General features: G+C 37.1%; 2 protein-coding genes across 2 annotated transcripts; one reads left to right on the plus strand and one right to left on the minus strand.

Moving 5' to 3' along the window:
- Positions 1 to 3,020: 3,020 nt before the first annotated feature.
- Positions 3,021 to 3,878, plus strand: LOC133285364 (uncharacterized mitochondrial protein AtMg00810-like). Its single transcript, XM_061482574.1, has one exon. It carries the CDS (start codon positions 3,021 to 3,023, stop codon positions 3,876 to 3,878), a length of 858 nt encoding a protein of 285 aa, XP_061338558.1.
- Positions 3,879 to 5,153: 1,275 nt separating this feature from the next.
- On the minus strand, positions 5,154 to 8,270 carry LOC133285365 (transcription repressor OFP14-like). The gene is made up of 2 exons (XM_061482575.1): positions 7,435 to 8,270; positions 5,154 to 5,559 (listed from the first exon to the last, which is right to left on the minus strand). The coding sequence occupies exons 1-2, from the start codon at positions 8,268 to 8,270 to the stop codon at positions 5,154 to 5,156; spliced, it is 1,242 nt and encodes a 413-aa protein (XP_061338559.1).
- Between the last annotated feature and the right edge of the window lie 6,357 nt (positions 8,271 to 14,627).

Genomic DNA, 14,627 nt, shown 5'->3' on the forward strand with positions numbered 1-14,627 from the left:
GCTCAAACAACAACCAACGTGGGAAAGGAGAACATGATGCAGCGTATGGTACCTGATAAGCAGACTGAAAGAATACCTTGTCCTCATTGTGGGAAACTAATCATGACCCTTCAAGGTGCTGGAAGATAATTGGGTACCCACTTACTCGAGGAGGATTCCGAGGTTGTGGCAGAGGAAGAACCAGAGGAAGATATACATATGAGCAGGCTCACGCTATGCAGACTCCAGAAAACTCACAAGATGCAGGAGCCTTCTCGGTTCTGACCCCTGAGGTGGTGAACAAACTTTTGACGTTGGTGGATCAGCCTCAAACTGGTGACAATTTGTCCGGTAAGAATATTCATTCACAATGGCTCATTGATAGTGGAGCTTCACAACACATGACAGGAAGAATAGATATACTAACTAACGTTGTGAACATTAAGCCTCTGACCGTGGGTTTACCTAATGGATCCGTAACCCATGCAGAAAAAAGAGGAACAGTAATCCTCAACGGAAATTTCAAATTGCATAATGTGTTGTTTGTCCCTCATTTACAATGCAACCTTGTCTCTGTATCCCAATCTGTATCCCAATTATTACAAGATAGTAACAACAAAGTGGTGTTTACTGATGAAAAATGTATTTTGCAGGACCAAACATCGATGAGGGAGACTGGTCTTGGTGATCTTCAAGCAGGCGTTTATGTGTTTCAATTGAAGTGTGCCTCAGTTTCTGCTGTTCGAGTTCAAGAGTCTGTTGATTTGTGGCACAAACGGTTGGGCCATCCGTCATATGAAGTAACGTCTTTGCTTCCAATAATTTCAAATTCTGCAGCCAAATTTATTTCCAATAAAGCATGTGATGTATGTTGTCGGGCCAAGCAAACTAGGAATACGTTTCATCTATCAAATACTCGTAGTAAAAGTTGTTTCGATTTGATCCATTGTGACACGTGGGGACCTTATCGTTCCTCTTCCTCTTCCGAAGCACATTACTTCTTAACTATTGTTGATGATTTTAGTAGATTTGTGTGGGTGTACATGTTATCTGAAAAGAAAGAAACCAGTGATCGAATCCATAAATTTTTGGTTATGATCAGAAACCAATTTGGCGAAATGGTAAAACTAATAAGGTCTGATAATGGAAGCGAATTCAAATCACAAAATTTGATGAATTTATACCATAACAATGGAATAATACACCAAACAACTTGTGTTTACACGCCAGAACAAAATGGTCGCGTAGAGAGAAAACATAGACACATCCTGAACGTGTCTAGAGCACTGCTCTTTCAGGCAGGATTACCAGTTGATTTCTGGGAGGAGAGTGTTCTTGCAGGAGTCCATTTGATCAATAGAACCCCATCCAAGGTCCTTGGTGGCTGCACTCCATATGAAGCGTTGTATGAAAAGGCACCAACCTACGATCACTTGAGAATATTTGGGTGTTTATGCTTTGCTAATATAAGACCTAAACCTACTGATAAGTTTGCTCCTAGGTCCCGTAAGTGCATTCTCATGGGCTATCCAGTGACTCAAAAGGGTTGGAAGTTATATGACCTGGAAACCAAGGAATATTTCATATGCAGAGACGTACCGTTCCATGAAGACTCCTTCCCTTTTGTTACGACACCAGTCAATGACTCAAGCCATGCATCTCTGCCCTCCTTACCCGGAACGATAAAAGCTGTTGATCCTACAGTGATGACCGAAACATTTCCAGAGGAAGTGCCGTCTCCAGCACCGGCACTAGACCAACTCGTAGAGATAGAGGAAGGAATGGAGGCACCACCTAGAGAAGATAATGATGGCTGGGGGAGTAGTAACGTACCAAACGAAGCTGTGCATGATGCTGGTACATACCTAGGACGCCAACGTCGTCCTCGTAGGGCACCTACATATCTCAATGACTATGAGTGCAACAAGGTTGAAACACATGAACTCTCTGCACCAGCTAGTCCTCCCTCCGATGATAGGTCAGGTATCAAATACCCTCTACAAAATTATGTTAGTTTATCTAAATTCTCTCCCAATCATCGTGCCTTTGTAGCTGCAATTGATACAGGTCATGAACCGAGACACCTCAAAGAGGCTATGAGAGACTCACAATGGGTTGAAGCTATGCGTAAAGAGATTACAGCCTTAGAAAACAACGGGACATGGACAATCACCAACTTACCTACAGGCAAGCGAGCCTACCTAGCAAGTGGGTATGCAAAATAAAATATCATTCAAATGGGACCATCGAACGATACAAGGCTCGACTGGTTATTGCTGGAAACCATCAAATAGCCGGGGAAGACTTTGGGGAAACATATGCTCCTGTAGCAAAAATGACCAGTGTTAGAACCTTGATAGCAGTAGCAGCAGCAAAGCAATGGGAACTACATCAACTTGATGTCCATAATGCCTTTCTTAACGGAGACCTCAGTGAAGAAGTATATATGAGATTTCCTCCAGGCTTCAACAATGGATCACATCACCAAGTCTGCCGTTTGAAAAAGTCTCTGTATGGCCTGAGACAGTCACCTAGAAATTGGTTTTCAAAGCTGAGCTCCTCCCTTCTAGTGTAACAGCCCCAAACCCTGTAGCATGATATTGCCCGCTTTGCCCCGCGCACAAGTACCGTCGAGCTCACAGTTTTGTTTCTTGGGACACCCCACAAAAGGCCTCACACTAGAAGAGGTATCCACACCCTTATAAGGCATGCTTCGTTCCCCTCTCCAACCGATGTGAGACATTACATCCTTCCCCACTGGGAATACAGCGTCCTCGCTGTACACACCGGTCCAGGGCCAGGCTCTGATACCAAATGTAACAGCCCCAAACCCTGTAGCATGATATTGTCCGCTTTTCCCCGCGCACAAGCACCGTCGAGCTCACGGTTTTGTTTCTTGGGACACCCCACAAAAGGCCTCACACTAGAAGAGGTATCCACACCCTCATAAGGCATTCTTCGTTCCCCTCTCCAACCGATGTGGGACATTACATCTAGCCTACGGTTTCCAGCAGTCTCGAGCTGACTACACTCTTTTCACAATGCAAAAGGATGACATTTTCCTTTTTCTTCTAATTTATGTGGACGACATAGTCCTAGTAGGAAATAATTCTCAAGCCTGTAAGGCAGTGAAGGATTATTTAAACAATTGTTTCAAGATCAAGGACTTAGGAAGCTTAAAATACTTCCTTGGAATCGAAATAGCTCGAAGCAGAGAAGGAATATTCATGTGCCAATGCAAATACACTCTCGATCTACTACAGGAATCGGGTCTCAGCGGCAGCAAACCTGCCAATTCACCAATTGAGCAAAACCATCGACTTGGACTTGCAGAAGGACCAGACTTTGATAATCCTGAACGATATAGACGCATAATCGGGAAATTAATCTATCTCAACCTCACACGGCCAGACTTAAGTTATGCTGTCCATGTCCTCTCACAGTTTATGCAACAGCCAAAACAGGCTCACTATGATGCAGCTATGCGAGTCCTTAGATACCTCAAACGAAATCCAGGACAAGGGATCCTCTTGAAGTCCGAATGTGATTTAAAATATCATGCATATTGCGACTCTGACTGGGCTACCTGTCCTCTCACACGCAGGTCTGTTACAGGTTACTTCATCATGTTAGGAGAGTCACCAGTATCATGGAGAACGAAGAAACAGGTGACCGTAGCTCGATCTTCAGCAGAAGCCGAGTATAGAGCCATGGCAGTCGCCACAGCAGAGCTTGTTTGGCTAGAAGGGTTCCTTGCTTCTCTTGGCGTGGCTCATACCAACCCAATGGAGCTATTTTGTGACAACAAAACGACTCTACACATAGCTGCGAATCCAGTCTTCCACGAGCGTACCAAACACATAAAGCTTGACTGCCATTTCGTCCGGGAGCATATTTAAGCCAACACCATTGCAACTTCATTCGTTCGTTCGCAGACCCAGCTTGCTGACACTTTCACTAAGGCTTTAGGACAGTCTGTGTTCCTTGCCTTTCTTCCCAAGTTGGGTATTTCATCCTTACACGCTCCAACTTAAGGGGGAGTGTTGGAGATATAGTGTTATCCATGTAGATACTCTAGGCTGTTTGTTAAGTAGTTCTGATATTGTAGATATGATGTTGATATTGTAGATATGTATCTAAGAGTTTGTTAGTTGTTGCATATCAGTAGCGTTAGTTTTCCATATCAGTAGGGTTAGTTATTTGGTTGTTTATCTATTTGTTATCTGATGTAGAACCTTCTGCCTATAAAAGGGCATCGTTGAGATTAATGAAAGTAACTTATTGATACAAGATTTCATCTAGGTCATAGCAATTCTACCATTTACTTATATCATACGAAGAACTAATTTGTTTTCTATCCAAATATTATTATGTTGCCACTTTTACCCCTAATATCTTCTATGAGGAGCTATGATCACTGTAGCAATTCAAAATTTGAAGTTCACTGTCCTTTTTTATTTTTTTAAAAAAATTAGGTGGGAAGTCATCTTATTCCAAGGTCAAAGCATGTTGTAAGTCTTAAGTTTTACTGCGATATTTTTTTAGATGACTTATTAATGACGGATTACCAAAAAGTTTTAGGTTGACACAGTTGAATCTTACAAACTAGATGACCTTTAAAGTTTATTCACTGGCCTTTTAGGGGGCGTTTGGTTGAGGAGAATTTTTTTGAATACTAGGGAAATGTAATTGATAGGGAAATGGTTGGAAAATGAGTTTGGTAGGAAAATGTAAAAAAAGTTGTTTGGTTGAAAAAAATTTACTGGGCAAATTAGGTAAGATTTATAAAGTCTATGTTTGGTTTGAGGTAAAATATAGATGGGGAAATAAGTGACAATTACGAAAATATCCCTGTTTTTAAATTTTTTTGAATCAACGTTTACCTTTTGTTTATTTTTTTTTACCAACCCCTCTAATATAAAAATTAAGGAAGTTGCTAGAGAAATATAATATAAATATCCTTTACCTAAAAGTTTAATCTTAACAATGTTCCACATTTTCCAAACTTAGAAAGACGCATAATCAGTATCTTGTAAGCATCCATTGACATCAAACACACCCTAATTTTCTTGTCTTCTTGTAAATCATCAAAGCAGCATATGGTGGACCATAGCTACATAAATATTTGATGAATTGAGTTATAGTCCCCGTAGAAGGCACAACTCCAGAACTCCTTACCTTAACATCTCATCAAACACCAGAAGCGCATCTGCCACTTTTCGGGCTCTGGGAAAAGCAGTAGGTGTATCAAGATTAGGTTTACAATTATCACTCAACATCCCATTATAATACTTCATACATTCATCAAAATCTCCAACTGATATGAAATTGAAAATCATTACATTATAGGCAGCAGTATCTGGCTGGCAAGTTTTCTTCTTCATATTACAGAAAACCTCAACACCCTCTTCCAATCTACCTGCTCTGCCCAAACCCTCAAGAAAGAAACTAAAAATCGTGCAATCAGGACGAAAGGCATCAGCTTCCATTTCCTCCATAATCCTCTCAATCTCATTCACTCTTCCAAACTTAGACCAACCACCAGAAACAGCATTGTATGTAGTAACATTTAAAAGGTATCTTGCCTTTCATTGAATTAAAAATAGAACTTGCAGTGCGAGCGAATGAAGACTTACCAGAGGGTATCAGAGGGTATATTTGGGATGATATGTTGTGGGCCCATGTGACATAGATGGGTTTCTTCAAAAAACCACCCCATCCTTTGCTTTTCAAACAGTGCCGATGCATAGCTAAATGGGGAAATAGGTGGAATGATATGCATTGTGTTTCCGTGGGCATTGAGCAAAATCTGCTTCAACCAAACGCATGCTTCCCATAATCCTTGATTCATTTGCATGGGGTAATCCAAAAAACCCCCAACCAAACACCACCTTAATCTTGAAGAAACCTATAAAATTTCTTCCATTATCATTTTTCTTTTCTTTCCTTTGTGGTATATACTTTTACAAAAAGCGAATTGGCATGCTCAGCCCAAACTTTTGGCAAAAGAATATGAACGCTACTCGTACATTTGACAGTTCGCAGCAATCTGAAATATCTCGATTAGAATTTCTGAGGGATGACTTTTAACTTCTGTGAACTGGCCCACTTAAAAAGACAGGTTTGTTATTACTTTTTTACAAATAATTTATACACTTCCTAATTGAAGCATTATTGATAGAATAACACTTCAAGCTGGCTTTGTTACATAAGTGGCTTGTAGAAAATTGTTTGTATGTAGTTCCGTGAGTAGCTTTACTCACCTCTAACCTGTCTGAACATCAGCAACTCCGGTAAGTACAAAAATTTGCTGATAAATGTTAACTAATTTAAAACGAGGCAGTATGGTTATGTTTTGAATTAAATTGTAAAAAACTAATTGTTAAAAGCGAATAAGCGATAACGTTACTTACCAACAAAGTGTTAAGAAATCGATTGTGAAATGATGCAAAAAGTCTTTCCAAATAAAAAAGGGATGTAAAAACTTTGTTATAGAAGATTTGATTTAGAAAATTGATTTTAGAACTTCGATCGTTTGGACTAAATTAAATTTTAAAATTAAAATTTAAAGTATTGCACATCGTTTATGTTATATATACTTTAATAAATTTAGATATTTTAAATTACTGACTCTGATACAATTTAATGAAAATTGGCATGTCAAGGATAATTTTTTAATTTGTATGATTTTTCTTCTTTTCTCAATTACTTTATGTTAATACACACACGCATAAATTATAAACACTATTTTCTATGCTTATTAAGATAATATGTACCATGTGGAACATCGTTAACTTATACAAGCAAGGGAGACTTCGCTGTAAATACTAGGGAACAAGTGATAGACAATTTCACCATCAATAACAGCGATATCTCACCGAAACCCACAAAATTACAAAGCTTAAACCATAAACAAAGTGCTCATTTTTCTTCAGGAACACTCAAAATCATATGGTACAGCTTACAGCACGTGATCCCTGAGTAAAATTAAAAACCCCGAAAATAAAAACACTTCAAAGTTCAAACCCATGTGGTCTTTCTTGAACCTCGTCCCTCGCCCATGGAACATTTCTGACAAGCTTTTGGAAGCTAAGAAGATTTTTTCTTATTTCGGATGGATAACCACCCTTGGATCTTTACTTAACTAAAATATATACATAACGTTAGTTATATTAATTTTTAATAAATAAACATTATTACATATATCTTTTAAAATATGCATTTCATTTATCAAATTTGTCCTACACGCTATTAACTCGATGACTCATTTAACCAATACAATGCATATTTTAAGGATTCATGTCATACTTTTTATCTTTTAATAACTCAATCCATTTAACGAATAATAAGAAGAAGAAAAAAAACATAAATTTAACGATTACCATTTCATAAGATGAAGAAAAACACATGTCAGACCTTGTCCTCTCTCAAGTTTACTAGGACATAAATTCTAACGTTGTTTCTCTGGTCTTCTTCCTTAACTCCCTTCCAATCCTAACAGTTCGAACACTCCGTGGCTTCGCCGGAGCTGTCTCCAAATTCCGACGCATGACGGTGGTGAGATCCACAAAAGCAGCGAGAATGAACTTGTGCGATTTCTTCTCATTCAGGTTTAGGTAACAAAACAATATCTCCTCCATGAAATCCCAATCGATGACCCTTTCACGGTTCCAGAACCTCGCTTCCACCATTTCTTGCATGGAACGCCGAAAATCCTCGTAAGGGTTCGGCGAGTATGTCAAGAGTGCGATGCAGTTCTCAGGAAGAGTATGATCCATGGCTTCCTTTAGATCTTGAGAATTGGAAGGTGAACCATTGAGGGTTGTTGTGGTAATTGAGGTTGATCCTGCTTCGTCACATGTTGTGGTTGTTGTCATGCTCGTGAGAGCATCCTCCATCAGTGACCCTGAGAACCCTGGACTCACGAAGAATCGTGCGGAGCCACAAAGATCACGTGGTGTTTCCAACAACCTCGGTGATTCGAACAAGATGGAGGCTAGTTTTGGAGATTCCTCGTTGCTTTCTTCGGAAACCCTTTTGGTGTTGTTTTTGTTTTCATTTTCTTCTTCATCTTCTTTGGAGTATAGAGACTTGAAATTCTCAAAGAGGAAACGATCAACATCGGCTAGAGTGGCTGCATCATCGTTGTGATTGTTGTTGCATAAGGCAAAAGAAGGTGTCTTTGGATGCTTGCGGCTAGAGAGAATGTTAAGGGGTGATTGGATTTGAGGGTGAGGGTTTTTGATCTTGAAGAGGTAATCTTGAAGGGTCTTTTGAATCTTCTTGGGCATGGTTCTCGCTATTTGCTATTGTGGGATGAATGAAAAGGTTAAGGGGAGAAGTGTGTTTTATAAATAAAAAAAGGACATGGAAAGGAGGAGAACGGGGATAACAGGTAATATACCATATTAAAAGCTAGCTCAAAGGTGAGAGTGCCCAAAGTGGGGGGCGTGGGCCTACCTGTGCGAACAAAGAAATTCCACTTAAAAGAAAGTGGGGGGCGGCGATGATCGAACCCGGGACACGAAATTCCACTTGAAAGAAAGTGGGAGGCGGCGATGATCGTAACCGGGACACGAGGGTCTGATACTATGTAAAGAACCTTGAAGGATGGGAGTGCCCAAGGCCTTATAAATTTCACATTAGTTGCTCAATCTATTGCTTGAAGAAAAAACGAACCAATTAAAAATGTTTGACAAATCTAGGTTTATGTCTTTTATTAAAATTATTTAGTTAGGGGAGAATTTGGTGAAACGCACAGACTTGGTTGAGAATCATGCTTCTTGCCAAATCCATAATCTTTTTTAAAAGTATTATTAGATTCAATGAACACGAATTTCTTCACTAAACCTTTCGCGTGATAGTGAATGAGATATTGTCTCTTTCTCAGTTGCTCTACAAATCTTTGGATGAGGATTGTGGTAAAAATAAGGAGAATGATATTTACACACCTAAAGATTTACGAATTAATGATTTCTCATTGTTTAAAAAATAATTTAACAAAAAAGTTGTATGAATATCATCATTATAAAAATAATACCTTCCCAATATGGTTTAGACTTTAGAGGCTGTTTATATGCTTTGTCTTATAACTTATGGGAAAAAAATTTGAACTTCAATAAATAAGAAGAAAGAAATTTACGAGAGCATTAATGATGAATATAGTACTATAGTAAGAACGTTCACGTGACTTGTTTTTCCATGAAATTTTCATGTTATTACTGCGACTTTCAAACTACATTAAATTTGGTATAGGACGTTAAGTTTGACTTCGAGTTTCAAACTAAATTAAATTTGGTATAGGACGTTAAATTTGACTCTATTTAAATTTTATACCATTGTAAATTATATTATTTATTAACGTGGGTGTGTGGATGTCACTTTTATCCAATAATTTATGTGTGTGTGTGTGGATTTCACTTTTATCTAATAATTTATGTGATTAATAAATTAAAATTGTTAGATATAAGTAAAATTAATAGCTACTAATAATTTGTTGGGATATGTTATTCTACCTACTATTTTTTCTGCCTACCTTTGCCTATCACCCTCCAACACCGTTAGATCAGAATCTCAAGAAGAGAGAGAAAGATAAATGTTAGTTAAGATTCTGATCTAATGGTGTTTTAAAGTGGTAGGCAAAGGTAGGCAGAAAAAATGGTAGGTAGAATAACCTATCTCTAATTTTTTTGTGATTAATGTTTTGATGAATATATTTGATGACTTTAAGACAAGATTCGTCAACTAGTGAATCCTTAAATTGTATATTTGAAAAAAAAATTATTTAAAAAAAGTAATTTTGTATGTACCAAAAAAAAAAAAATTGTATATTTGAAAATTAGTGTATCGTTATATATTAGTTTTTGATATTTTTGTCATTAAATTAATTATTTAAAATCTAAGATATTACCACTTTTATTATTATGATAATTAAAGTGGGGATATAAGAAAAAAAATATTATTGTTTTTTATCTTTGAAAGATTAAATTAAAATAAAAGTCTGTAAAATGCTAATGTGATACTGTTTCATTATGTCTTCTATTCTAAGATGTAATAATTTCAACCTAACAGTAGGCTACCTTCCAGTGTTTGGGTGGGAGGAGTGCTACACTACCCGAATATAAATGCGTTTGAGGGATGAAATTAAATAATATGAATTATTCAACTATCCGAAAGTCAACAATCATATTATTATTTGTAATATTTTGTGTGCACTCAGTGTATTAATTTAATTATGATATTAAGTGCAGTTAGATTTTTCTTTTTATTTTTTATTTTTTTAATACAAAAAAAGTTTAAGTGGGGTTAGACACCGGTGTCTCACTAGGGTCAGGGAAGACCCCCAACCTCTTTGAGGATTTCTGGGAGAAATTACATATCATCCACCAACAAAGTCCTCACATCGACCAGCGGGATTTGAACCCACGCTCTTGAGGGGTATGAACCAAACCCTTAGCCAACTGTGTCCACCTTTGTTGGCAGATTTCTCTTTTATTAACTAATGTAAAGTTATGAATAAACTTTTTCTTTCCTTATTATGATATTAGACTCGACTACTGGTGCCATAAAGTCCATAAGTATTTCTATTAAAGAACAATAGAAAGAAATATACTCTATAATTGAATTAAGTACCGAACAACTAATACTATTTCCAAGACTAAAATTATATGACACCATCGTTAATTCTAATATTTTACTATGTTAAACTAGACATCTTGAGCTTTCTAACAAGGTATAACATTAACAGTTTGACTAAGTATAATATGAGTCACGCAACTCGCAAGACAATTGCTTGACTTCTGGAAGGAAAGCAACAACTTTAAAATAGAACAAGGATTTACCCACTAATCAATAGGTCCTAATATTTTGTAGGGTTGTAGTAGGTCTTTGAATTAACTTCACATAGGTTCAAACCTCATTTTATTTGAAATTTTCTAACTCAAGATATGCGCGTTTTAGTGCGCTATGTTGAAATTTTTTGTATGTTGGCACCAGAAGTGCCAACCCGGCGTTCGAAGCATTGTGGGACTGTTAGCTTCTGTTTCTTGGTGTTGGGGGCACCAATTCTGGCACACGGAGTGCCATGAAATAGGGGATACTTCAAAATTTAAGTTTAAAACTCTCCAAATAATGTTCTAGACCACTTTCTAAGTGTATAACTCCAATTTTGTACCTAATAACCATGACAATCAATTAAACTAACCATTCCTTATGACAATCAAACATCAATATACACATTTATTCATCTCCTTTCACATCTTATGATATTCAACATTCATCAAAATACATTCCTTTCAAAAGTAATGTCCTAAGTTTATAAAAATAAGGCTTATGAGCCTTTCAATTCCTTTACATGTATGCCATTCAAGTGAGGCATCAAAATATGCAGATTTATACACACGTGTCAACCCTCATACCTCGTTATGTTCAAGGTTATAAAAATAAAGCTCATTGGCTCTCCTTTTGACATATATATATATATATATATGTATATATATATATATATGTGTATATATATATATATATATATATATATATATGACAATACATGCTTCCTCATAATTCAATTGTACAAACAAAAAAAGGTCTTAACATGTTTCTATGTCAAGAGGTTCTAATCAAAATGTAAAGCTCCATCCTTAAACTGACCTCTTTCCACGAGAGATCTCATATGCATCACTTGGTGTACTTGAAATATGATTTCTCACACGAGATGAGATACAATCTCAATAAACTAAGGGTCTTTGGAGATTTCTCTACCTTTAAGTTCATTCAAGATATAGGCATTAAATAAGCATGGCATATCTTATATACACAAACATGTATATATATATATATATATATATATATATATATATATATATATATATATATATATATATATATATAGCACTAGAGCCATTCCGTTGGCCAACTTGACAAACTCAGGAATGCTCATATGACACTTTCAAGAGAAGTCCCTATGGGCTTCTCATCTCAGTTTTTAACCAAAAGGAATTTTCTCCACGCAACTATTATCCCAAGGGAAGTCTATAATAGGCCTAACTTGTACAATGTCTAATTGTATAAGATTAATTATTTAATCATGTCTAACATGGATTAATTAAGTGAGAGGCTTAATAAAATTAGGTAATGTTAATCAGGCATATTGTAGATAAAATAAATTGAATACTTAGTTCAATCAATGTGGAATGTGATTTATGAGGAGAGCCCACTTTTGAAATGGTTAAGTGGGTATAGGTGAGGAAATGGGCTTTTACGCTAAATGGGTCTGGCAGCCACTCCTCACTGGAGAGATCGCTCAAGCGAGCTGTCTAGTGAGCATTGCAATTACTCGCTGAGGAAGCTCCTTAGAGCGAGGGGATCAACTAGCAGTTGCAGAAGTGGTTTAATTAGATGGAAATCGAGACAAATTTCGGGGAAAGAGAAAAAGAAACACGGAGAAGCCATTAATGTGCATTTAGTGACCCAAAAACCTAGTCTCCTCTACACTCAATGAAATCAAGTAAGGTTGGAAGAAAAAATGAATAGATTATCACCCTTAACAAAATCCATAGCTTAGAATACATTGTGAAGGCTTGTGGGTGGAGATTTTGGCTTAAAAAAGTGGCAAAAATTTTGAGGTTTGAGGAGCTTGAGGTATTGCATTGCTTCATTGGGTGTTGGAAGATATTCCTAGTGCCATTGTGGAGCTATTTGTGGTAAGCATTCCTAACCTCTTTGTGTTTTAAGTTGAAATGCAAAGTTAGAGTTTTATGCAATCAGTGTTGGTTTGCTATGTTGGAATAGGATTAAGGCTTAGGGTATATTGGAAAATATGCTAAGGATGAGATTTAATCAGTGAAAATGAGATTAAAAAACCTTTTGAGTAATCTTCCTTATTTTCCATAAATTGCATACCTATGTGTTGGTGTTGCTTATGTCTCAAGTAACGCAAATGGATTGTATTGATGGTGCCCATGGTGTTTCTAGGATCGGGACAAGTGGCCAAGAGCTAGGTGGCTAAACCCCGGTTAAATCCATGGAATTGGATGTTGAAACTTGATTGAAATCAAGTGTAGGTGAGTTCCTAATATCATTGTGATTTCATGATAGAATTGCCTATGTTGATATGGATGTAGATGTATGTTCATATATATTGCAATTTGATTCATTTTAAACTCACCTTATGGTTAAGTGTTTTGATCATCGAATTGTTTGGTTATTTCTTCGAGCATAATGTTTGTTGTGAGGGACTTTGGTGCTTGGAGCAGGCATTGGTGAGATTTTTTACAAGTAAGCTTTCGGACCTTGAGATTTATTCCTTGACTGTTCCACCAAGCTCGTGTGGGTTTTGGTTTATATGGTTGTGCAATAGATTGAATATAATACATGTTATGTGATGCTTGTTGTGTGGTGTAAGAGGGACTTTTATAATGGTATGTGGCAAGACGGTTCTTGTGTAATTCATACGGTATATTGCACGATTGCGTAATTCATACACTGTACTTTGGCCTTAAGATTTTGTCTTAAGCATTATGTTTAAGGTATGTTTACCACGAGGGATGGCCAGGACACTGTCGTTTGTATTCCGAAGACGGTGCGAGGCACTAGTAGGAATATTAGACAATTAACTTGCACACTTTGCATGTATACATACATTCATGATTATAATGTTTATTGCTTGTATCCTGAAGTGAAGTTTGGGGTGGAGAAGTCCTCCAAGGACTCCTAGTTTACTGATATGTCTATCTCACCCCATGTTGCGGGGGCCCTCTTTCAGGTACTGATGGCGTTTGGGCATCTATTGACAGGAGGCCACAGTGGATTGCATGATAATGCTTTATTTTGATGTATTTTGGGATATCCTATGTATATGTTAGTTGAATATCTATAAGATTTACATTTGTAGTCTATTTCATATATCATGATTATTTTGGTGGACTTAGCCTATGATCAACATCCTTTGGTATCCTCATGTTGTTGGATGGAGCTAAGGACCTTAATCATAGTCATTTTGTATAGCTAAGTTCCAATATGTATAATTGAGTTATTTGATGTAATCGGATATTGTGTAATCATGAACTTATACATATATAAAGGAAGGGCATGAGTGCATATTTTGCATGTTTGAAGTCTATTATATATATATATATATATATATATATATATATATATATATCTTGCTTGTATATTGTTGACCATGTGTAAGGAATATGCATGAATGTCATAGAGTAAAAAATGCTAAGTAAAAGATACAAAACTTGTCAATCAAGAAAAGATAAGAATGGTCTTGCATTTTTATACTGGTTATGGTGTAAGAACACCCTAGTTTGTTGGGTTAAGGGTTGCCATTCCATATTTATTAGGTACTCAAGTGGTGTGCCAAATGTTGACGAAAGAGCCATGAAACAAAGAGTATTTGTCAAAAATCTGGCTCTGCTCGCTCCAACGAACTAAATAAAATTGAGATAGAAGCTAACTCGAAGCAGGGGACCCATCGCTCAGCGAGCTGGTGAGCGAGCGAGCGAGCTGTTGGCCTCATTCCAGCAAGGGAGGCTGCGAGGAAACAGAGCACCTGGGTAGTAGCTACTGCTTGGGGATTTAATTTGCTCGCTGTAGTGCTCGCTTGAGGGAGTAGTACAATGAGTTGAGCAATGTGCTTGCTA

The sequence above is a fragment of the Gastrolobium bilobum genome, unplaced genomic scaffold (assembly GCF_033153095.1).
Source record: "Gastrolobium bilobum isolate Gb01-03AN ecotype WA unplaced genomic scaffold, APGP_CSIRO_Gbil_v1 utg1211, whole genome shotgun sequence".
NCBI lineage: Eukaryota > Viridiplantae > Streptophyta > Magnoliopsida > Fabales > Fabaceae > Gastrolobium > Gastrolobium bilobum.